The sequence below is a fragment of the Callospermophilus lateralis genome, chromosome 7 (assembly GCF_048772815.1).
Source record: "Callospermophilus lateralis isolate mCalLat2 chromosome 7, mCalLat2.hap1, whole genome shotgun sequence".
Lineage (NCBI taxonomy): Eukaryota > Metazoa > Chordata > Mammalia > Rodentia > Sciuridae > Callospermophilus > Callospermophilus lateralis.
In genome coordinates this window covers 28,208,083-28,233,107 of record NC_135311.1, presented here as the reverse complement: position 1 = coordinate 28,233,107, position 25,025 = coordinate 28,208,083, and the positions used below count along the sequence as shown (strand labels likewise).

At 39.5% G+C, this 25,025-nt stretch overlaps 2 protein-coding genes across 2 annotated transcripts in view; one reads left to right on the top strand and one right to left on the bottom strand.

Moving 5' to 3' along the window:
* Positions 1-6,411, top strand: part of Gnai3 (G protein subunit alpha i3) — a 48,486-nt gene extending 42,075 nt beyond the window's left edge. Inside the window, exon 9 of the mRNA XM_076863096.1 lies at positions 89-6,411. The gene's annotated coding sequence lies outside the window, so the exon portion shown is untranslated. The remainder of the gene's footprint in view (positions 1-88) is intronic.
* A 3,977-nt stretch (positions 6,412-10,388) lies between these two features.
* Positions 10,389-18,987, bottom strand: Gnat2 (G protein subunit alpha transducin 2). The gene is made up of 8 exons (XM_076861613.1): positions 18,870-18,987; positions 16,868-16,910; positions 16,475-16,616; positions 15,401-15,558; positions 13,039-13,167; positions 12,667-12,796; positions 11,014-11,167; positions 10,389-10,579 (listed from the first exon to the last, which is right to left on the bottom strand). The coding sequence occupies exons 1-8, from the start codon at positions 18,985-18,987 to the stop codon at positions 10,389-10,391; spliced, it is 1,065 nt and encodes a 354-aa protein (XP_076717728.1).
* Between the last annotated feature and the right edge of the window lie 6,038 nt (positions 18,988-25,025).

The following is a 25,025-nucleotide window of genomic DNA, read 5'->3' as shown; positions in this document are numbered from 1 at the left end:
AAAACATCATGCAGTTTTGCTAAAGTGCTATAGTATAATCTCTTGGCTTTGTAAATTTTTTCTAATTAAGAATGTTCTTCTTTTCTAGCTACAGCAGTATGGAGTGTTGAGACCAGACATCTTTTGCTGTCTCATGGGGCAGCTGCAAGCATGACGGGACCAGGGAATGGCAGAAGCATGCAGAATCTTAGCACTCTTTAGCACAATTTTCTGTATTAGGGAACTTTTAATTGACATGAGATACTCAAGTCAGACATTGGAATTGGAACAGCTGTAAAGCATGGTTTCATCATCAAGACATCACTTGGATTTTATAATCTTAAATTTTAGGGCAGATCTGAAGTTGAGGTGCTGCATTCCAGAACTTCAATATGTGGCTTACTTTTTTTTTTCCCCTTCTTAACAAATCACCAGTAATTCATTTCTGAAGTTTTTTTCATCAAGAGAATAACTCATTACTAAATGTTACTTCTTTATTTGCAAAAGAATCTTTATTAAAACACACTCTTAACTATGCATATGATGTCACCAGATTATCTTGAAAATATTCCTCTTAATAGGAACTCTTTGTTTTTAATTCCTGGTGTGGTCAGAATATACATCAATAATTACTTAAAATTCTGTCCAGTTATAGGGGCTATAAATACAGCTTTTTTGAATGCAATATGGGTTACTGTTGTGTTCAAAGTAAACTATGGTGGTTTCTAAATGGTAATTACATTGGAGAGGTCTGCAATAAGATTCTAGCTCTCTTTTTTCTTTAAGCTTATGTGGTTGAAAGTTAACCTTGTTTTATGCTAATTACCAAATTACTAGGTACATGCTGATGTAGTATGATAAAGTCAGCTTCTTGGATATGGACACACCCAGGGCAGCTGTTAATTAAAAATGTAAATTGCTAAATTCCAAACAGAACCAGTGACTTTGCTGCTACATATCTCTAAATTGACTACTTTGATATTCTTGCTTGTTTGTCTCAGTCATAGGGAGTTTTATATAAGGTGCCCCTTGTTTTTCCATCTGTGGTCTATTTTGTTGGGAGACATCTATAAAGTATATTAACAGTGCATGCTTTTACTTTGTAAATGTGGTGCCAAATCCCTGTTTGCCATTGTTTTACTGAAGTAATGTTAAATGTAGTAATCCTTAGTAAGTTCGTTTACCCAAACTGTTGCATTTTTGGACTTTTCCACTTTGTCATATGTACAGATTTTAATCTGTTATAGTTGGCAGCAGTATTAAAATGGTGAGTAAAGAGTCCAGGTTTGCTCCTGTTTGTAACCAGTCTTTTTTCTGGAAGCATTGTCTTCTGTTTATTTTTACCACTGCTGAGTGTGCTTCGCCTTTGTCTGAGAGTGGGTTCAGGTAGAAGTGTTCCTTCATAGACTATTCCCTTGGTGTAATAGTATTGTTGAATCTTGACTTTATGGATGAAGGTTATATGTCCTGTCTGTACAAGTAATATGCAGTCATAATCTGTCCTCCAGATTTGCATTTTGCTGGCATAGAGCTATATTTACTTTAGCCTAGAGGTCTTTTTTGTTTAATGTACAGCAAATGTCATTAAATACTGAGCAGACCATTGGAGAAAGGCAGATGAAGAGAATGCATTTTGAGCATTTCAAATCAGTAATTTGAGCAGTGCCTTTTGGGGTCCAATCATTTTTAATTGGATTCTGTTTCATCTTTTGCTGTGGCCTTATTCATTGAAGGTTGGTGGTTATCAAAGCTGCTTCAAAAAGCAAGCTATAGCAGTTCAGGGCCTTCAGTGGGAATTTAAAAAAAAAAAACAACTTCTTATTCTTTTTGGAAAATCATAACTAAGCAGATGGTATAGCTGTATTATGAGACACAGTTTTCATTAGATGTAGAAAAACTTGATCTGAAAGAAAAATTATTAGCTTCAATTGGTGTTTGATTTAATGTAAATATGGGTTGATAGATCTAACTCATTTTAAATATTTCCTTTCCTTACTGTATTCTTCTGTAATATAGGATCATTTAGTAATTAGTACCAGTGAAATACTGTTTTTGTAGTTTTTCTATACTCTGGGTTTAATGGAATGGTATTGTTGAAAATCTAAAATAATAGATAATCCAAAGTTAATTTTACTTTGAAATGCATTTTGTATTTTCATTTGAATGTCTATCTGATGGGTTTTGTTTTTTTTAAGTCCTTCTATTAACAAAAATAGTCCTCCACTTTTCTGTCTTGACAGCAGTCTCTATTTGCTTGAAGATCATTCCTACCATACCATCTCAAGTAACTTATCTAAATATACATCCCTTGAGAATAGATGAGAGGCAGTTTAAGCCAGCGGTTTTCAAGTATGATTTGAGTCAAAATCACCTGGACATATCTGAAAAGATTGAATTTTGTCTGGTAGAGTAGTAATCTGTAACTTTCAAAAGATGATTCTTATCAGCTAGGCATTCAAATTACTAAATAATATTTTGAAATAAAAGATCTTTTCTTACAACAGAGCCAAAAATGTGGGGGAAACATCATATCTACTAGCCTGGACAGAGATTGCAATTTTTAATCAGAGAAGTTAAAAGTTACTCTCCTCCCCAACCCAGAATGCTAGAGATTTGTAATGGATAATGTTTCTGAATTTGGGTGACCAGACTTTTGGACCATCTAAGAAGTTGGCATAATTAAGAAAATTAAAGTTTGAACCATAAATACACCCTGGAGGGCTAGGGTTGTGGCTCAGTGGTAGAGCACTTGCCTAGTATGTGTGAAACACTGGGTTCAGTCCCCAACATCACATTAAAAAAATAATAAATAAATAAAGATATTGTGTCCATCAACAACTAAAAAATATTTTTTTTTTCTTAAAAAGTACACCCTGGAAGGAAGGATTGCAACAGTAATTTTGTGGATAGCCACTTCTTCTCCTGATTAAACATTGGACAGAGAGATGCATTCTTCTTGATGGACAGGCCTCCCTAAACTTACAAATACAAGCTTAGATTGATTCCACTTTCTGGAATGAAAATTCCAATGCCCATTATTCATCAGTAGGTAATGATGATATCATCTTGGGACAGTTCAGATTCTAAATTTCTAGTTCAATATAGCATTTTATTATTTTTTTCTGGTAGACTGTTATTTTTCACAAGGTGCTATAATCATAGGTGAAACAAAATTTTAAAAACCTTTTCTTGTTTTTTTTTATGTTCACATATGTTCATATGTTACGTGTACATTTTTAGACTAAAAAACCTGTTTATTCTAAGTTATTACTCACCCTGTATTCTTTTTTCGGACAGGGGCTGGGATGGGGAGGTACCAGAGATTGAACTCCTGGGCACTTGATCACTGAACCACATCCCCAGCCCTATTTTGTATTTTATTTATAAGAGAGAGGGTTTTCCTGGGTTTTTTATTGTCTCACTTTTGCTGAGGCTGGCTTTGAATCCATGATCCTCCTGCCTCCACCTCCTGAGCCTCTGGGATTACAGGCATGCGCCACTGCTTCTGGCAGTCCTATATTTTTATATCCTGGTCACTATTCTCCTGTTTTGACTGGGACTTATTTTGGACTTTGCTTTCCATGGCCTGATTAGTCACTTTATATATTTCTCCATTTGTTTAACCTGTATGACATAGTTCTGGAATTTCATGTTGCAGAAGTTCTTGTTGTATTGCAGTTACATGTAAGTTTAAGTTAGTCTTTCCTTTCAGTTAAAAACCTGCCCTTGATTTTTTTCTCCCTTTTCAGTTGTTAAACAATAACAACGAAGTCCTCTCAGCAGCACTGATTTCCTTCAGTGTTACTGCTTGTGGAATCCTTTCCCTTTCCTATGTAATGCTTTAAGAACAAAGTTATCTTAATTTACCAGTGCTACCAGGTAATCATTGGGTTCTATTTCAGACTTCATAATACAAATCAGATCTGACCTGAACAGGCACAGCTCTCCAACATAGCTCTATGACCATTATATTTTGTTATATTGTTCTCTTAATCACAAGAGCAAAAAGTTGGTTGTCTAGAAGTCTGAAATTTATGTTGTTTTTTCTGCCAGCTATCTGGGAGTAAAAAGGGTTTTTGAGGCAGTAAGGAAGTAACTTCTAGGTCAAGGTCTTTGTTCCCTTATCTTTGTATAGCTTTTAAAAGTTTCCCCCCAATTTTGTCATTGCCTTTTATGAGTTACTTCTGCTGAGGATAACATACTTTAGAACTAGTAAGTGCAGAGCGGTTATTTTCTTTTTGTGTGGTGCTGGGGTTTGAACCCAGGGCTTTGTACATGTAGGTAAGTGCTCTAGATGTGTTGAGCTACACCTCCAGCCCTTTTTATTTTGAGGCAGGGTCTTACTAAGTTGCCTAGCCTGGCCTTGAACTCTTTATCCTCCTGCCTCAATCTCTGGAGTAGTTGGCATTACAGGTGTGCACCAGGACAGATTTTTTTTTTTTTTTTTCAGTTTTAGAGATTGAACCCAAGGATGCCTGTCATTGAGCTATATCCCAAACCCTTTTTTAAATTTTATTTTTGAGAAGGTCTCATTAATTTACTGTGGATGGCCTTGAACTTTTGATTCTCCTGCTTCAGTCTCCTTAGTGTCTGGGTTAAAATCAGCACAAATGTTAAACAGTAGTACATGGATAACCTTAATTAAAATTACTATTGAAGTGACTGAGTTATTTTCTGTTTGCCAATAAGAAGTACTTTTTGTACTTAAAGTGCCTTCTAACAGAAAAATTAGTCTGAGGACTGGTTGTGAAAGACATTCCTATATTGTAGATACGGAGAATTTAATTTTTATACAAAATTAAAACAAGAAACCAGTATCTGAACATTTTTATTTCATTTATTTCATGGCATTTATTATGCAGTAAAGATTGAAAGATGTACATCAAATTAAAGACAAGAAAATTCTGTATCAGAGGTGATTATTTGTAATAATATGAATAGTCACTTAGAGTTGGTGAAATAAAGCAGCACTGACTAGCTCTAAACTATTAATGGGTCAAATGTAAAAAGTCTTTGTCCAGTAGTAATGTTTTCTTTTCCTGAAATCTAGTGGTAATCATAAGATGGCAGAAATAATCAAATATTAAAATATGCTGTGGGATACACTATCTAAATATATTAGCTATTCACTAACTAAACTTAAAATCTTTGACAGCTGGAATATTAATTCTGTACAACCTGGTTAATTGTCTGCTCCTAGCCTCTGCCTCTGACCTTAATATTCAGAGTATCCAGAATAACCCCCCAAAGCCTGGGGATGTGGCTCAAGCGGTAGTGCACTCGCCTGGCATGCGTGCGGCCGGGGTTCGATCCTCAACACCATATACAAACAAAGATGTTGTGTCCGCCGAAAACTAAAAACTAAATATTAAAAATTCTCTCTCTCTCTCTCTCTCTCCCCCTCTCTCCCTCTCACTCTCTCTCCCTCTCTCACTCTCTCTTTAAAAAAAAAGAAAAAAGAAAAAAAAAGAATAACCCCAAAGACTTTTATATGCAAGAGAGATTCCCAGTAGTTAGAATACAAGAAGTTACCTGTTCTTTCTGTTTATCCTTGTTCATCTAGGATAAAGGTGCAGAAACCTCTGAAAGTCTCATGAGATTGAAAGTTGTTTGGAGTGATGGGTTCTTGTCCTTTTTCTGCTATTTGCCATGAAACCTTGCATAGGTTGCTTTTAGTCATATCACTCATCTGTTCTCTAAAGATGGACTAAATTATTCCTTCCTGCTATAATCTGAGGTTCTGATCAAATGGAAATAATATATTTGAAGATGTTTTATAATGTTCTTTGTGATACTCAGGATTATACTGCACTGCAGAAAAGTTAACATCCTGTGGCAGCACCAACAAATGTATTCATTGTAGCTGGTGGTCTTTTTGTAGCATTTCCCTCATAGTCATTCTGAAGACCTGAAATGAAGGTGAACTATAAATTACTCTAAATTCGTGAGGCAGGGTGAAAAGTTGGGTTGCTTTGTTTTACATATCAATCAATTCTTTCTTTTCTGTTCATACTGGTGCTTACTTTTTCATAGCCAAAAGGCAGAAAATTTCCCTCCCACAGTCTCCAATATGTCTGTCTGACCTCACAGAAACGTCTTCACATATTACAGAGCAGGACCACCAGAGGCTTTGGCACACTTGCAGTCCCTCGCCCAACATGGAAGTCCTGCTGGAAACTGTGCTGCGGGGGCTGTGCCGGGTAGAGAGGGCAGTGGGAGGTAAGAGCTCTCACCCTTCACCACCTTCTCCACCCAGCATGGCCAGCACACTTTGGTCTACGGCATATCTCCAAGTAGAGAATGGGCTTTGAATGCTGTTGTTACCTTGGGGATGGGGGATAATACTCTGACTTGGACTATTTGGTAGGGGGAACAATGTGAATTTTATCATCAGAGTAGGAATTGTTACAAGTAAATGTGTCTTTTATATTGCTTTTAAGACTGAATTATTGTGTTTCTTTTATCCACTGTTCCTTTATTCACAGAAAACATAAAAGCACACTTCTGTCTTTTCCATTTTTTAAATTTAAAAATTCAGTATTTTAAATTTTCTTTTTCATGTTAAGTATATGTAATATCCAATTTACCACTTAGATCATTTTTAAGTATATAAAAAATATACCTTCCATCTCCAGAATTTTTTTCATTTTGATTTAAAACTCTACGTGTTTCCCACCTCTCAACCCCTCTCTTTGAATTTTAGGTAATTCACATAAGTGGAATCATGTAATATTTGTCTTTTTTGTGTCAATTGTATTGTATTTTGTTAAGATGGAGAAACTATCATTAGATATATGTGTAATGTAGCCTAATTTATATTTGGTTTATTGTCATTATTGTCTATGGTAGGGAAGAATGTTATGGTGTCTGCCTCTAAGGATATGAACAGAAGATTATGCCTTCAACAGAGAAGTTTGTTTATATTTTTGTGATTTTTTTAACTAATTTCATATTCCATTTTGGGACCTCTACTTCTTACTTTTCAGATGGTTTTGTTAAATATCAATGATTTGGAGGTGGCGTAACTAAAAGTTAACCAAGACTTTGTTGAGAGTAGTTTAGAAGAATGGGAAATTGATTTTATAGTATATGATAGGCTATTGGTGGCAATTTCTGTAGAAAGAACACTTGCTTTGGATTCAGAAGAGCAATTAGAGTTTAAGTTCTACTTGCTAGCAGTGTGGATCTTGATAAGAACACATTGCCTCTCCAGGCCTGAACTTCATACCTATAAATTGCTAATAATGGGCCCAGAATATTTTTTAAGTTCCTTCTGACTTTAGCATTCTAAGAATTAAGGTTGCAGTGTAAGAAAATAGGGTTGAATCTGTGTTTATGAGTTTGTTACAGAAAATAATTTCAGATGGCTTGTAAAGAAAGGTATGTAAAATTCAGTACTGTACAATGTAAATTTAAAATGAGGCAAAAGAAGAATAATGATAGACTATATGGCATAGATTTAATTTGAGCTTTCTTAATAGCCATTTTATGCAAAAGAAAAAAACTTTTCATGCACACAAAGGGTCCATGAGATAAAAATAAGCCATTTGTGTAGAAGTACAAATGCACTTTTTCCAGTTTTACACAGTACAAGATTTGGGAACGATGTCTGGGCTTGATGAATTAAGCTGGGATAAGAGGTTAGTTTGCTTTGTTTGGGGAAGCTTATTGAAAATATTGAAGAAGCCCTCTTACCTTTACTTGGAGGAGAGCCCATTCTGGGCCAGGAGTTTCAGACTTTTTGTTTTACTTGGTTTTAAAGTATAGGTGAAGGGTGTTGCCCAGGGCAGCAAAATTTTATTTTGTGTATACTCATTAAAGTAGTTTTAACTTGAAAACATTCTAAGAGGGGCTGGGGATGTGGCTCAAGCAGTAGCGCGCTCGCCTGCCATGCGTGTGGCCCAGGTTCAATCCTCAGCACCACATACAAAGATGTTGTGTCCGCCAAAAACTAAAAAATAAATATTAAAATTCTCTCTCTCTCTCTCTCTCTCTCTCTCTCTCTCTCTCTCTCTCTCTCTCTCTCTGCCCCCTCTCTCTCCCAGATCCTGTCACCAGATCCTGTCAACAGTTGTGGGATTCTTGCTTTAAGAACTTTAAGGACTGCTCTTTCTCCCCCATCCTCCACTTTTTGATAATGACTTATGTGAATTTGTGTATAAAGCAGTTTAAAGTTTGAATATCTGTCAGAAAAGAGAACTAAAATAACAATCCTGTTTTGTTTTGCAAGAGGTATTTTAATTGTTCTTCCAGAAGACTTGTTCTTCTGACTTAGCTTCCATACTGGTATTGGAGAGAAGGTTCTATATGAACATTAATAACCAAGCAACCTGGTTGAGACTTCTGTAATTTGACTCATAATCTATTTCTTCATAGATTCAAGGATGAAGGAAAAGCTAATAAGAAGCAGCTGGGACTGGGGTTGAGCACAGTGGTAGAGCACTTGCCTCGCAGGCATAAGGCACTGGGTTTGATCCTCAGCACCACGTAAAAATAAATAAATGAAATTTGTTTCCAGCTACAACTAAGAAAATTTAAAAAAAAAAAAATGGAACAAGAAGCAGCTAACAGGCTGGCACAATTAAAATGAAAATCTGCTCTGTGCCAGAAATACCCATGCACACTTAGGCTGGGGAAGTGCGGCCATACTCTATAGAAGTGGAATAAATGGTATAAATTATGTTGTGGGCCTAAGTAGACAAGATCATAGTTAAGGGTTCTTTAACCTGAGGCTTCAGAGATCCAGGGATTCTATACATAGACTGTATTTAGTATGTTAGTTTCTTTTGTAATTCTCAGTGTTTTATGTATTTAAAAATACTCTGAGCTGGGGGTGCTATGGCTCATATATGTAGTCTCAGCTACTTAGGAGGCTGAGGCAGAACAATCATTTGAGCCAATGAGTGGGAGGCCAGCCTGGGCAACATAGTGAGACCTCATTTCAAACAAACAAACAAACAAAATATATTCTGTTAAGAGGTCTGTAGGTTTCATCATAACTGCCAGAGGGATCCATAATAACAAAACAGACTCAAAATCCTTGCTTAAGTTTTTTAATTGTCAGTAGATATAGCCAGATTAGTTTTTCCCGTAATTTTCCTCATGATTGTTTTTAAAGGAAATCAGAAAGACTTAATTGGATTCAATTTTAACAGCTGCAGATTTATTCTTCATTGTATATCAAGCCTTATATGCCTCTCTAGTATTAATATTGATAGTAGCAGCCTAAGTGTGAATGGGTGTTTCTGGCACAGAGCAGATTTTCATTTAATTGACTCTTTCTTTTATATGTTAAATCTTGGTTGCCAAGAGCTTTTTTCACTAGGAGTTGTAAATGCTAAATCTATACTTGACTTCACCACCTCCTGTCAAGATAAATGCAAGCTTTGTTTCCTCTCAAAGGAGTTCAAAGGAATAATTTACTCCTTGGTGGGTTTGGGGAAATATTGTTCTCAGCCAGTATCACATGAACCTAACAGCAAAGATTTCCAGTGCCTAAAGCAAGCTCAGCTGCCTTTTTGTTCTCCTGAAACATGCAGCAGTTGAAATGAGAAATTAAAAATTGCTCACTTCTAAATTCTATGATAGAGAAATGGCAGCAATAAAATCCTCTTAAGTGGGAGTATGTTGATGTCCTCCAAGTTTAGTCATAAAGTATCTTATATAGCTGAACAGTCATTAATAGAGATATAGGAAACAGTCTTTTTGGCAGCCTGAGGGTAGAGAGATAAGCTGTGCTTATTAAAGATAATCATTTTTGGATGTGTGCCTTAGAAACTAAAAACCTCACATTTCTTACCCAGCGATCTGTATCTTTGAGCTAAGGCACATAGAGATCTATTAGTAAAAAGGGGCTGGTAGATTTATTCAAGTTTTGTATTAAATAGTTTTTTGGTGGACTGTAGGGAAGGCTTGCTGTTTTACTTGGGGTAGTTTGTTGAGATAGTTTATTTTAAAAGCCAGGTGGTGAATTTCACAAATTTTTCAGATTTATATGGACTTGCTTTTTGTGATTAACCATAGCAGCTTTTATGTGCCTTCCCTTCGGTTATGTTTGTGCTGCTCAGAGTAACCCTGTGAAATAGGTTGCGAAGTTAGCTTCTTTTTATAGATGAGAGATTTGAAGCCTAGAGAAACAAAGAGTTCATAGTATTCAATTCTTGTATTAAGTAGAGTCAGTACTGAAACCTGGATGTTATGAGTCCTAGCCTTGCACTCTTTAAACTGCACCAGCTATCCCACTTGAAAAAGATGATGCAAAATACTGTTGTAACTCTGCATCATTCTCCATATCCATTGGAGAATGGATTCATTTTTCATGTTATAGTATTTTGACCCATAATTTTCTGCTTGAAATTACCTAGATTCCAAGCCTGTTTACAGAATGTATACCTGAGGACTGGTGAAGATTAGAAGAGCCCGCAGTCCTTGAGGTTTTCTTTGATGATGATATCTGTAACTGCATCAAACACAAATTTGACATTCTGTGTATCTGTAGCACAGGTCATGTGACTGTAGATTTCTTTGACATCTTTTCGCATATTGAGGTCAAGGAACTGGTTCTTGATATAATTCCCCGCATCCTCAAAGGAGTTGTTCCCTGGTTTTCCAGAAAAATAGTAAAGAAGTGGGCTGAATAAACCCTTGTCTGTTGCTTGTTCACTTTTTAGGTGACCAACTTGATCCTTAAAATGTTGTATTAGACAAATACAGTTGAGGGCCTGTTTTTGGAACAGGGATTCAGCCTATTGTCATCCAGTGTTTCTCACTTGAGTGGACCAAGGAAATTGAGGAGGGAAGTATCTCTGTGTCTCTACCTTTTGTTTCTGGTAGGTATCCTTTGAACAGTTAGTAGCTCTCATGCATCTAAAATTTGCTGTATTCCAGACACATCTTTATTTTAAACCTCTAACTAAATGCCCAAGCTTCCCCTGAGACAAGGTCCTTTATATCTTCTTAGCATAGGGAATGAGGCAGTTAGTTGCTAGTTACTACAAAAAGGTATCACTGTTGTTTGGAGCCCTTGACACTTACCTTCATACTCTGGAAAACAAATACTGAGATGGACTTTCTTGATTTTTTCCTCAAAAAGATCTTTCTTGTTGAGAAAGAGCACAATGGAAGTAGCCGCAAAGAACTTGTGGTTACAAATGCTGTTGAACAGATGCAAAGACTCATGCATACGATTCTAGTAAGAGGAAACACCATTGAAAATATCAGATTGGGTTTATGAGTTGGTTGTTTGCTTTCATTTTTGTTGCCCTTAGATAACCAGTACTCGAAATGTAAAAGGATAGATATGGGAACAATTTTTCTCTTTTTAATGCGGAGTAAAGCCAACATATCTGGGTTCCTTCTAACCTCATTTCTGTCATTTTAATAGCTGTATAACTTGGGGAAATTATTGAGTTTCTCTTGAGTCTCAGTTCCCTTATACTGTTATCATGAAAGTTAAATGAGGGCATATATAATGGTATCTGTATAGTGGCTAGCATATAGGTATACAGTAAATGTTATGTACCTCTTTGGCAGCCAGGACACCATCAAGGACTTCAACATCCACAAATACTGCCAATAATAGGGTCCTAGATCTCAAGTTTGGACAGGAGCATGACAGGTATACTTTGGTTCTAGTGCCACATGATGAAGGCTAGAGAACTTCCCAATGCACACCACAAGCACTTCTGCTCTTTTTATTTCCTTCTGTGATTGCTACTCTGAAAGAGTGAGAAGTGGTGCTATATATGTGCAGAGTCTGCAGATTGCCCATACTAGCCTGCATGTAGGAGACAGGCCTTTAGGGACCTGAAGTATGTTGATATCTGACTTGAGCTCAGTCATCTAATAAAGCAAGGAAGATAAAATTTGTAGTATTATCTCACTTTTACTACTCCTACAAAATTCTTTAAAAACCTCAGAAGTCAAGGTTAAAGATAGAAGAGACGTTGGAAACTGAATAGTATTGTAAAACATTTTGGCTGAAGTTGAAGAGTGTTCTAATGTGAACTTGAGCTTTTAAGGGGAATGGAAAAGAGCTGAAGCTGAAGTGAGGAATAGGAGGATAGAATGTTTTTAATGAGTAGGTTGCTGGCTTCCATTTGTGAAGCAGATGTTTATGTGAAATTAGTGTTTTCAACACCTTTGACATCCTTTATCTATCTTATACTTAGAGAATGTAACTGCCCAGGATCTGATACTTGTTCTGCAGTACTCTTAAAGAACTTCACAGGTTGAAGGGAACCATCTCAGGTGGTTCCCCAGCTGTCAGTTAAGTTGGCAAGTGAGAAACCCTGTCTGCTAGTGTCGCCTTACTTCTGTTGATACACAGTACATTTCTAGGCTTCTGAAGTGAGGTTAGTAGCTCAACATCTCTATCTGGGAGATTTATACCCCTTACCTTGTTTTTTAAAAAAATACTGAAATCCTCTGGTGAGCTTTGTGATAGTTAAGTAATACTTTGATGTCATTCTGAGTAAATCTAGAGTTCCAAAGTACTAACCTAGAACCTGCAGAAGAGGTATTTTAGAATGGCTTACATGAGACATTCATTGGTCTGCTAGAGGTTAGCTAGATTGTTAGAGTTCCCTGAAGTCACTCAGTTTGGGGTATTGGGATGACACAAGCTTAGAGAAAGGGTTATGGCAAAAATTTGTCCTACTAAAGCTGTTTGGTTGAAAGGTCACTTACCACTTCATCATCTTCCACCAGTACCATGTCGTAGGCACTGAGCGCTGCACAGAAGATGATGCAGGTGACGCCCTCAAAGCAGTGGATCCACTTCTTTCTCTCAGATCTCTGCCCTCCCACATCAAACATCCTGTGGGAGAAAGCAGATGTTCATAGGTATGCCCAGAATATGACCCACATGCCTTTGGTGTTAATCCCCCAAAGTGGCTACTTTGGGGTCAGTTAGCAGCAAAATGAGAAGTGGAAAGGAAAAGGGAAAGAAGTAGGACAGTAATTTAGATTGGGTTTCAGCAAAGGCCTAGAAGCATGCCCATGTCCCTTTTTAGGGTTATTTGTGTGTGTCTGAGATGCCCCAGGGAATCATGTACTCACCTGAAATTCAAGTCTTTGACAGAAAACTTGGTTTCAATAATGCCTGTAGTTTTCACTCTAGATCTCAAAACATCTTGCTCATTAGGAATGTAGTCGGGGTCTGTAATCCTGTCCAGTTGGTTCAGGTAGCTAGAGAAAAGTGGTTTGTATTGATGACATTATATTCTCCACAACCAAGGTGAAGAAACGTAAAGCATCTTGCCCACAGTCACACAAGTAGTATGGTGATAAAAACAGAACTGGAATCCATATAATTAAATCTAGGATTCTTTCTTTCAAACCATTATGTGTCCTTAAAAAAAAAAAAAAAAGTAAGCAATGGGCTATGGGACTGCCCATTTGAGGCAGGAGTTCCATCCAATTTAAGTCAAATCAGATTAAGTTATCCTTGGATTTTTGCGTGAGTTCAAGCTTTTCTAGACTGAATGAGATTGACTGATTTAAATGGGGTGACCAAAGTTCCATCATAAGGCAAGAGTAGACTGAACTGAATGAGATTGACTGATTTAAATGGGGTGACCAAAGTTCCATCATAAGGCAAGAGTAGACTGAAAGAAACTAGAGACACAAGACATGAAGGCAATACATAGACTTCATCCTGAATCACATTGGGGGAAAATCATTTGAGCTAATAGGGGAAAATTGAACACTGATTTGGATATTGATTATATTAAGGTATTATTAAATATTTTGATGATGATATTGTGCTTTTCTTTTTAAAAAATCCTTATATTTTAGAAATAGTTTATAGGATGAAATGATATCTGAGATTTGCCTTAAGATAATCTAGTGAAGCCAGGTGTGGTGTCACACACCTATTACCCCAGCTACTCAGGAGGATGAGGGAGAAGGATTACAAATTTGAGGTCAGCCTGGGCGATTTCAATAGACTCTCTCAAAAAAGGGCTGGGGATATAGCTTGGAGAACTTATCTGGATTCAATCCCCAGTGCTGCAAAAATAAGTAACTGAGTGTAGGGGTAAATGAAAAGAGTTGGCCATGAATTAACTATTGGAACTAGGTGGTTCATTATTTTAGTCCACTTTTGTATATCTTTGAAAACTGGCATGAAAAGTAAGAGTTTTTTAAAAAGGATAGGAAGCTTGGTGCAGTGGAACATGCCTGTATTCCCAGTGGCTCAGGAGGCTGAGACAGAAGGATCAAAAGTTCAAAGTCATCCCTAGCCACTCAGCAAGGCCCTAAGCAACTTAGCGAGACCCTGTCCCTAAATAAAATACAAAACAGGTTTGGGGATGTGGCACAGTGGTTGAGTGCCTCTGAGTTCAATCCCCAGTACCAAAACAAAAAAAGAAAAGATAGGAAGAAGGCAGATGTGAAATGAAATGACTGAGATAAACAGGGAACGAAAGTTAACACTAATGCCTAATGTATGCCAGGTATTTTAACATTAAAATTCTCATTGAACCTCATACACCTTCAAGATACATATTCTCATTTTATGATTAAAGGGAAAATTTAAAGAGTTAAATAACTTGCCTGAGATCAAAAGACTTTGTGGTATGCTGTAAGAAAGCTTTGTGGTCAAGCTGAACTGAATGCAAATCTAGCCTCTGATAGTTACATATGTGACCTCGCTGAAATGGTTTTTCGTTTATAAACTAGGACTAGTAAAAAGTATTATCTACCTGAAGGCTTATCGTGTAGATATGTAAAGGATCTCAAGACAGTACACATGGTACATCTAGCAGGGACTGTGCCTTGGAAAGGGAGCAATCTAGAGAGAGTAAATGATCCAAACAGGAATTTAATGCAGGTCTGTTTAATTGCAAAATTCATGCCCATCTATGACATCTCCTGTTACAGACACACTTGATAACTCGGTCTCTGTCTGTGTCTTTTGGAAGCAGCTTTGCAAAGTTGCTAGTCTCTGATTCCTGATCACCTTCTTTTGGTTTGCCCTGGTGGTTTCTGAGTCCCCTGCCCTAATATTATGACATAGATGCTATGGTGAAGGAAACTTTGATTCCTGCTTGGTTATCTAGTAGAGCCTGAGTAAACCAACTTGAAAAATCAACCCTGAAAGAGCCTTCAATGCATTACGTGTCTCCTGAGAGAGTATGTGGCAGAACCACAGGGCTATCTTTTGATTCTGAAGGAAGAGGCTAAGTGTTCAACTTAAAAGAACAGAGCTGAGGGCTGCTAGGCAGAGCACCTCTGTTTTGAATTTTGCCTCTTCTGCTTTGTAGCCAGTGTGTGGTAATGCAGAGTGGTGGGAACTGGCAGATACCTGTGTGGCATTAAATTTATTGTGTGGGTCTCCAGCTTTCTATGCCAGAAATTTAAGGCAATCCTGGAAGATTGCCTAAGCATCATCCCGCCTCCTCCCCAGTCAGAATCTTACTAGGATGCTGAGTCATTGAGCTGATATTCTGCAGCTCTTTCGAAGCAAGCTTGAACTCCACCATCCTTCCACAACTTTCTGATGACCTCCACCAGCTCAGGAGGCATGGTCCCCTCCTCAATGGAGTCGGCCAGGTTATTGAGCTGTCGCCCATCATCCTGTAACACAGAAACCTGGCTGAGAATGACATAAGCAATGGCTTTCTAGGAACACTGCTGAATGGAAAGCATTTTGCATTGCTACCAGTGGTTAAATGTGGCAGTCTCCAGTTAAAGCACACTTTAACTTTTAAGTGTGCTCAGATGTAGAGTGGGCTATATATCCAGCCCTGGGATGCCTGTAGGATAGCTGAGATCACAGGTGCTTCTTCTCTGTTATTTCCAGCTTCTATCCTTAGTCTGAAAGTGGACTGCCACAAAATGTGTGTCCTTTACTGTAGGGAGACTGGAAGTTTAAAGGCTACATTGACCATGAAATAAGATGGAAGACAGGCCTTTGCTTTTTCAATGGTTTAAATTTAGGAAAAGGCTCATACTAGAACTAGGGGTTTAGCTTCTAAAAGTTTCATGACTAGGGCAAGAAGAGCAATTTAAATGGTAAAATAAGACAAAAAGAGAGAAGAAGCCAGGCTCAGTGGTGCATACTTGTAAATCCCAGCAACTCGGAAGGCTGAGCCAGGAGGATTCAGAGTTCAAAGCCAGCCTCAGCAACAGAGTTACTAAGTAATTCAGTGAAACCCTGTCTCTAAATAAAATACAAGAAAGGGTTGGGGATATGGCTCAGTGATTGAGTACCCCTGAGTTCAATCCCTGGTACCAAAAGAAAAAAAAAAAGGTAGGGGTGGGGAGAAGCTGAGAATAGTTTTATAAATATAAAAGTGAGGTTTGCTTACTTCTCTGGACTAGGATTTAAAACTTGGCATATGGGATTTTAGTTAAACAAGTTTTTTTCTTACCCAATTTCCCTCATTGTTTGTTGGTCTTTTGTGTGTGTGTGTGTGTGTGTGTGTGTGTGTGTGTGTTTTCAGTAGCCTTTCTTGCTTCCACCCTTAACCACACAAGATTAATCACGTACCGCGCGGCTTGGTTCAGCATAGTCAATGCCCAGTGTGGACATAGCCCGGATGATAGCCAGGATGGACTGCAACACATTCCCATAGATGACAGTCTTGAACTCCAGGCATTCTTCTGGTGTATACCCATCCTGGTGAATGATCCTTCAAGGGGCAGACACCCAGCTTTTAGATGAATCTAAATAACCAGACCTAAGGGATTGGGAATCTAGGGGGACTTAAAAGGTCATAAGAACCCCATCTCTCTAGTTCTGCTATCCCAAAGTGCAGAGTGGGAATCAGGTTTTTATACTCAGTTTCCAAGAGGCTGAAGAGCCTTTCACTCTGAGTACCTCCACTGGTTCCACTGAGTACTTCCCCCAACCACAGTCCTTTGGGGCTTTGTTCCTACTCACTTCATCTGCTTGACGATAGTGCTCTTTCCTGACTCCCCAGCACCTGGAAGGAGAAATGCTTATGCTTCCAGTTTCCACCAGTTCTCCCCAACATTCCAGTAGATGGTCTGTGAGGAGTCAGAGCCATTGCTTGCTTGGGAGCCTTGTAAGGGGAGAACTTGTTAGAGGAATGATTGCTGCCCTCAATTTCTGTCTCCTTGAGCTCAGGCCATTTGCCCTGGGTTGAGAGCAGGATTTCTCAACTTCAGCACTTATTTACATTTTGGGCTAGATTTTCTTTTAGTGGGTACTGCCCTGTGCATTGCAGGATATTTAGCAGCACTCCTAGCCTCTACTCTACAGATCAGCAGCATCCTACTCTTTAGTTGTGACAACCAAAAGTGTCTCCAGATACTCCCCAGATGTCTCCTGAGGGTCGAAAACCCTCCCATTGAAAGCCCCTAATTGATTCAGGGGAATTCCTTGGACACATTTTTTCACTGTTTTTGACTCAGGTGAGTAATCTTGGGTAGGATTGGAGAAAGCTGGGCCTCTTCACTGGAATATTTTATTCTCTATGGTTCCCTTTATTGACTAAAATATCCTAATGCTCTCTTCTCTTTCCACTTCAAAAATTCACCTTCTGGGCTGGGATTGTGGCTCAGCGGTAGAGTGCTCACCTAGCACGTGTGGGGCCCAGGGTTAGATCCTCAGCACCACATTTAAAAAATAAATGAAATAAAGGTATTGTGCTCAACTACAAATAAAAAATAAATATTAAAAAAAAATTCACATTCCGGGCTGGGGATATAGCTTAGTTGGTAGAGTTCTTGCCTTGCATGCATAAGGCCCTGGGTTCAATCCCCAGCACCACACACAAAAAATTCACATTCCCTTTGACCCTCCTTTACTCCATGCTACCCTGATCCCTCAACCTCCTACCACTTAGCCTGTGCTGGTTCCCTCTAAGCTGCTTATTCTGAACCTAGAATTTGCTTTAAGCTTAAAAGGTCTTTCAGTGGCCCCACCACCTCCATTTCCCCTTGTGTAACTTCTGAGCTTCTCGGAACCTGGGTTGAGCTTATAGAGATGCTCCTCTAGTGTGTCCTTAGGCTGTGCCACAGTAGGCTGAGAAAAGGACATGCTTTAGCTTCTGCTTCAATTCCCAGGCTCCTTATGAGCTTGGAAACCCAGCCCAGGTATCCAGGCCCCACTTGCTCTAGCTAGCCTACTCCTGTGATACTACTGGTGCTTTTTTGTTTTGTTTGTTTTTTTTTCCTTAAGCCTGTTGTCAAATTTTCTTGTCTTGGTTCTATTTATGGTCATGAACAATTTCCCTGACTGACCCACTGAGATGCTTTTATTTTCTCAGTACAGACCAGTGATCTGCTTAGAAGCTCATCAAGTTGATGAACCTCCCATCTGTCAGGGGTTTTAGAGGCAGTTACCTAATAGAAAACAGGAGGGGACTTCTTTGGATAAAGATCCCATTCCTCCCACATCAGGATTCCCTACTTCCAAAATTTTTACTGAAAGCCATAAGGAACCAGTGTACTGGGCAAGAACCAGTGGATCTATGCCTGGGACTATGTAGGAGGATTGTATGGCAGAACTGCTGAATCCATTGGTAAGGGAAGGTCCTGTCTGATTCTTTGGACCAGAGTTCTCTCACTGCAGATTGGGTAAGTGTCTGCAAGGTTAGGGTTCTTGGATTTGCAAAATCGAAATGAGGTGCTACATTTGGAGATGGTGGGTTTAACCTCACTTTTGGATTATTACTAGTTCAAGGAAGAAGAGAAAAATTCCAGTAGCTTTGGTATTCTGGTTTCCCTTGGAGTGGCTATATAGACTTCACATAAATGGCCCTAGAGCTCCCTAACTCCTAGTTTGGGACTTGATAGGGAAGAGGGAAACTGGCCTGTCCTCCCTCCTCCCTTGGGGTGGGCTGAAACACCTACCCTACAGGAAAAAAGGAAGAAGCATTACCTTCCCCTTCTCTGGCTCTTCTTTGCCTCTCACTCACCCAGCAATAGCAGCTTGACAGTCTTTGCTTCCTTGTCAGCATCCTCCTGCAGCTTCTTTTCTAGCTCCTTGGACCTCTTGGCCAGTTCTTTGTCCTCAGTACTGGCTCCACTCCCCATCTCTGCTGTTCCCTCCTCAGCTACGTCCTTAGGCTTCTAGGCTTCTCCTGTAAACTTTCCTATATGTGAGATGGAAGAAAAGGAAAAACTAAGTCCAGATGGAGTATCGATCTCTTGCTTCCCTAAAATTGATTTACATGTGGCTGGGTAACAGAGCCGGCTATAGGTTGTTGTACCCTGCCTCCCCTGGTTGAGACTCCCTACCCCAACTGGACACCTTCGTCTTAGTCTAGGGATTGTAGTCTTTATGTCTAGCAATGTGATGGGTTAAGCCAATTAAGAGCTTTGCCAATAAGCAAAGGGCAAAGACTCAATCAAACGTTCTGTAATGAGAGAAATGATTCAGATTCTGACACAGGAGGAAAGGGTACAGGTAGGTACTGGAGCTCTTTGGAATGAAATATGCCCACCTCCATCCTTTTGCGAATCTTGTCTCCTGAAAGCCACCTGCGCCCTTGGAATTACTTGTATTGTAGAGCTATAGGTTAGGGGCACAAATGTAGGAAGCATTCCTCATGCTGGGCCTCTAGATTAAAAGGTCTTCGTTTCAAGGGCCTCAATAAATCAAAATATACTCTTGCATCAGAGCAGACTGGTTCTGGCAAAGAATTGTTGTTCGGGATTGAAAAGATTGAATATATTAGGACACTTTTATGCAGCTTTTCCAGTGGTTGTTACTCAAAGAAGATGCTACCTTTGTTCTTTTGTGTGGGCCCATCTCTTGTGTTTCTGTTCTTAGCATTTAGCTCTTTGTGTTTAACGATCTGTTTGCCATGTGAATTCCTCCCCCTGAAGGTCAGGTACCAAATCTGATTCATCTCTGAACCCTCAGAACTTGTAGTTTATTAGTGCACTCTCATCCAAGAGTTAGTAAAATTTGAATAAGTGAAAGGAAAAGGGTCCATGATAGAGAGAATTGGACTGCTTCCCACGACCCATCAAGGCTGCTTGATGCCCAACTTAACTTGGCAAGTGAACATTGCTGGTATTTAGAGAGGGATTTGTGTTGCCTCACACAACAAACTCTGCTTCTTGTAGCAACTGGAGTCTTGACTTAGTCTTCTGAGGCTGGGGCAGCTCTCACTCTGGCCCTCATCCCAGTTGCCTTAACCAGGGAGAAATGAGGGTGCAGTCACCTCACAGACATCGAAGAATTTCCACTGGTCATATTTCTCAATGCCATTGTTTCATTTAAATGAGTCATGGGTGGAGCCTCCTCAGGCCAAGATTCTTTAGAACTTTGCTACTCAAAATGTAGTGTAACGACCAATAATATTATGACCTAGAATTTTGTTAGAAAGGCACAGTTTGGGGCGGGCCTAAATCCAGATCTTCCAATTCAGAGTGCATTTTAACAAGATCAAAAGTGACTTTAAGGGGCTGGGATTGTGGCTCAGTGGTAGAGTGCTCACCTTGCATGTGCAAGGCCCTGGGTTCGATCCTTAGCACCACATAAAAATAAATAAATAAAGGTATGGTGTCCAATTACAACTAAAAATAAATATATAAAAGAAGTGACTTTGGGGCTGGGGATGTGGCTCAAGCGGTAGCGCGCTCGCCTGGCATGCGTGCTGCCCGGGTTCGATCCTCAGCACCACATACAAACAAAGATGTTGTGTCCGCCGATAACTAAAAAATAAATATTAAAAATAATCTCTCTCTCTCTCTCTCTCTCTCTCTCTCTCCCTCCCTCCCTCTCCCTCTCTCACTCTCTCTTTAAAAAAAAAAAAAAGAAGAAGTGACTTTAAGGATATTAAGATTGGGAAGTACTGCTCCAGGGAATTCTTTTTCCCCCAAGCTTGCCTCATCCTGAGAATTCACCTGGCATGATTGTTTCTGTTTCATGAAGTCTTACAGACTGGAAGATCACCTTGCTTTCAAAGATGTTTTAAAAGTACTCATATTTTAAAAGGGTATGTCTTAGAATCAGTAGGATTCAGTAATAATGTTAATTCCAGAGTCTGAGAAACTGTATTTTAAATTAATATAAATAATTTTTGTCATCTGTCAAGTTTGGAAAACCCTGGTCTACACCAGTTCTCAATTTGGGTGTACGTTGGCATTTACTAGAGAGCTTTTTTTAAAAAAATATTGATTTAATTGGTGTAGAGTACAGTCCAGGCATGAAAATTTAAAATTTTCCCCAGGTGATTCCCATGTGTAGCCAACCTGGAGAACCATTAAGTTAAGAAGATTTAACTTGCTCTTCCCTTTTAGAGCTGGAAATGTGCAGCTGTGACCAGTGGGACAAGAAAGTGGGAGGTAGAACCTGGTTCTGCTCCCTACCAAACAATCTGCGCCCTGGCTGATCTCCTCCCCTCTGCCCTCTTTCAGCTGGCACCTGGGAGGCTGGTCTCTGGCAGCTGCTGAGTGGCTTTGGTGCAATAGTGTTTTCCCAATTGAAAACTGGCAAGTGCTTATTGACTTAAGGGAAAACAGGACTCTGAAATTGTGACATCTTGGCATCTTGGTTATAAGGTTTCAGTAATTATACCTCACCACCGTCCTGCCCTGCCCTACCCACAATATTGGTAACTTATACCTAGGCCAGAGCTGTATTGAAGGCTGCACCTTTCAAAGCAAGGGACTGCTAGGAACTCTGCTAAACCATTTAGGTGGCTCATAGCAGTTAATTCTCATAATAACTTCAAGGTAAGTGCTGTTTTCCTTAGTTTACAGACAAGACAACTGGGACTTGAGGGTTCCAAAACTTGTTCAAGTTATATATCTCAACAAATAGACAATCCAGTGATCTTCCTTGCCACTATCCACCCCCTGCCCTCAATAAGCAGCCATAAAGGCAAATTGGGAACCCAGGAACAGCAGCCCTTGCATTGTAAGAGGAGCCACAAACTTGTTTCACACGTGAAGAAGATGCTTGAGTGTGTTCCTTTGTCAGCCTCCACTGCTGCAGACTTCTGTGTCCTGCTTTGTTAGCTTTCTCATTAGTTCTTAGGGAACTCTTGGCCCTTGCCCGGCCTGAGAGCAAGGTGGGATCCACCACCTTGGCACCATACTATGCCAGGACATATCCCTCAGGGATCTCTTACCTCCAGTCACCAGCTCTGTGCCTTCCCTATGACTGTTCTGGTAAAATAGGGAAGGCAGGTAGTGCAATTCCCATTTTAGAGGTAAGAGAAGTGAAGCACAGGAAATTCTCACTTTTAGTATTTCTCAAAATTCTCACTTTGCTGTCAAAAGTCAGAGCTAGAGCTCAGATGTTTGGTTCACATCCCTTTATTACCACATCATTTTGAGAGGAAGAGGAATCACTGTTTCTCAAAAAATTGGGGCATATTTCTGAGTTAAGGGGAGAGCTCAGGATGTGTCATTATCAGTAGTAAATCTTGTCCCAGAGACAGTGCAGGGATATGACACAGGAGGGAGATGCCTTTAGGACCTTCCAGTCCAAAAGAGGAGGAGGAGGAAATTCGCAAATTAACAGTTTAATTAAAGGGACACTACTAATGCTGGGGAATTCAGAGTTGTTTAAAACCTAGCCTTCACCCTAGGAAAGGCAGTTATATACACATCTAACTGCTGGACTGGTAGGTTCTGTGGTAAAAGAAAGGAAGGGGTGATTGTAAAATGGACAGACTTTCCCTAGAGAAGCAGAACAGCCATAAAAATGGGGATATGCATTTGGGGAGGGGAAAACCATGAAAAAGGCATAGTGGCACATGAGGTATAAAATGTGCTCAGAGAAGATTGGAAAATTTGATGTGACTGTACTGGAGCAAAGAGTGCATGGAGGGTAGGTAGAGCTGGGAGATGAGGACAGGAAAGAGAAATCGGGGTCAGCCAGTGAAAGTCCTTGAATGACAGGTTAAGGGGTTTGGCTAAAATCCAGTGGGGACTTATAAACAAGTACAGATGGATACAGCTGCACGGTACTATAAACAGTGCTGTGTGACTGAGGTGACACGGTAAGAGGAGGTGGCTGCTGGGAGAGGCTGAGAAATGAGCAAAATGGCTTGGTTATAGAAGGATCTGGGCATAGGATGGGACTTAGGAAATTGTTCTGGCCAAGGATCTTTTTGAAAGTTCAGGTGTCCTCTTCTTCCAGATATAATGTCTGCTAGGAGTGGTGTGGCCTAGAGAGGCTGGCATCATTGGCAAGCCAGAAGGAAAGAGAAACAGTTCTTCAGAGAAACAGGAGTGCATAGAAATTGGGGGCCTTCAGGGCCTGGGTTCTGGGGGTGGGAGGCAATTAAAGAACCATAGTGGGAAGAGGCTGGGAGGGAAGTAACTGTTTAGAGGTAAGAAAGACCCCAAAGGCTCAAGATTAAGACCTCAATGTGAAAAGCAGAGGCTGTGGGAGGATCACTCCTTCCTTTCCAAAGCTCTGGGGGTTTTTTTGTTTTTTTTTGAAGATAATGAAAACCCACTGAGATTCTTTTTGATGTTGAGTAGGTGGGAGATTGATGCTTAGCTGTAACCAAGGCAGACTTCCTAGCAGCCACAGTACACCAGATGGCCAGGAGTACCAGGGGTGGAGGGGAGGGTTATATAGAGAAGGGAGTATTGCACATGGGCTGGTGAATGCTCATAAAGGACTAATGAACTGGTTTGCCTGGGTTGGGTGGAGGGCAGGGATTGCCACCTATTGGCTAAATAGGTGGGTAGATCCAATGCTAGACAATTTTTTAAATGCAGATAGGTAAAAAGAGAAAAAAAAAATATAACCCATAATCCCACCACTCCCGATAATAATTTTTTAACTTTTTGGTGTTTCTTTTCTATGCATATACATCACTTAATTAGGACCATATCATATATATATAGCTTTTTTGCATCCATTTTTTTCAATTTCATATTGTAAACATTTTCACATCATTAAAAAATTGTCCAAAAACAATTTTAATGGCTGTATTTTATTTTCTGCCTGACAATAATTTAAACATTTCCCTAATGTTGGACCTTTAAGTTTCCCAAATTTTAACTGTGTGATAAACATTGCAATGATGAACAACTTTGTGCATACATATTTTTCTAGCAGTGGTTTTTAGAAGAACAATTTCCTGAAGGTGGATTACTGATTCAATTAGTAAGAACCTTTTTGAGACTCTTGATTAAATATTACTAAATGGCTTTTAGAGCAATTCAATGTTTATGGCCACCAGTTGTGTTTGTGTGTGTGTGTGTCCCATTATATTCACCTTGCTTGCTCTGTTAGATATGTATTTGTTTGCTATTTTTGATACGCAAACATTATCTTCTTCATAGATCCCCCACCCCCTATGTGTACTGAAGTCTTCTTTTTCAGTGCTGGTGATTGAACCCAGGTCTCTGAAAAATGCTAGGCAAGAGCTCTGAGCTACACCTTTAGCTCAAGACCCCCCACTTTTTTTAAAGTTTGGGGTGAGGAGTAGATCAGGGGTCAGTGGGGTGGACACCAGAGGTAGGTACAGAATAGGGTTCAGAGTCCAGAATCCAGGGTGGGGAGAGAAGAGAAAGCCAACTTTGGGAAGGAACTTTGTGGGGGAGGTGAGAACTGGGAGGAGCTGGACAAAGAGCTTAGTGTGGGGGCAAAGGGCTCCCACAAGGGAGAGAATAGGGAAGAGACTAATTGCTGCTCATACACTAATTACATTCAATGAAGTTCTCTTTAGGTAGGATTCTCTTCCCACTCCCAAGGGGCAGAAAATCCTAACTAGTTGGATAGGGTGTCTGCAGTCCTGCAAAGAGTCAAACTCCACTTCTTTATAGAATGCAAGATGAATCAATAGGATGTCAATAAGGATCCAAAGCCCAAGACCAAAGCAATGATAATACATGATCATAATAGTAACTACAGGCTAGACACAGTTCTAAGCACTTAATTTACATTAATTCATTTATCTTAATCATCATATAAAGCAGGTATTCTTAAATTTACAATGAATGATGAAACATAAACACAGAGAAGTTAAGTAACTTGTTCAATGTCATTCAGGAAGTAGGTGGAGGAATCGGAATTTGAACCCAGTCATTCCAGCTTCAGACTTTAAGCTCATTAACTATCAAATATATAATGTCGGAAGGGAAGGTAGCATTGC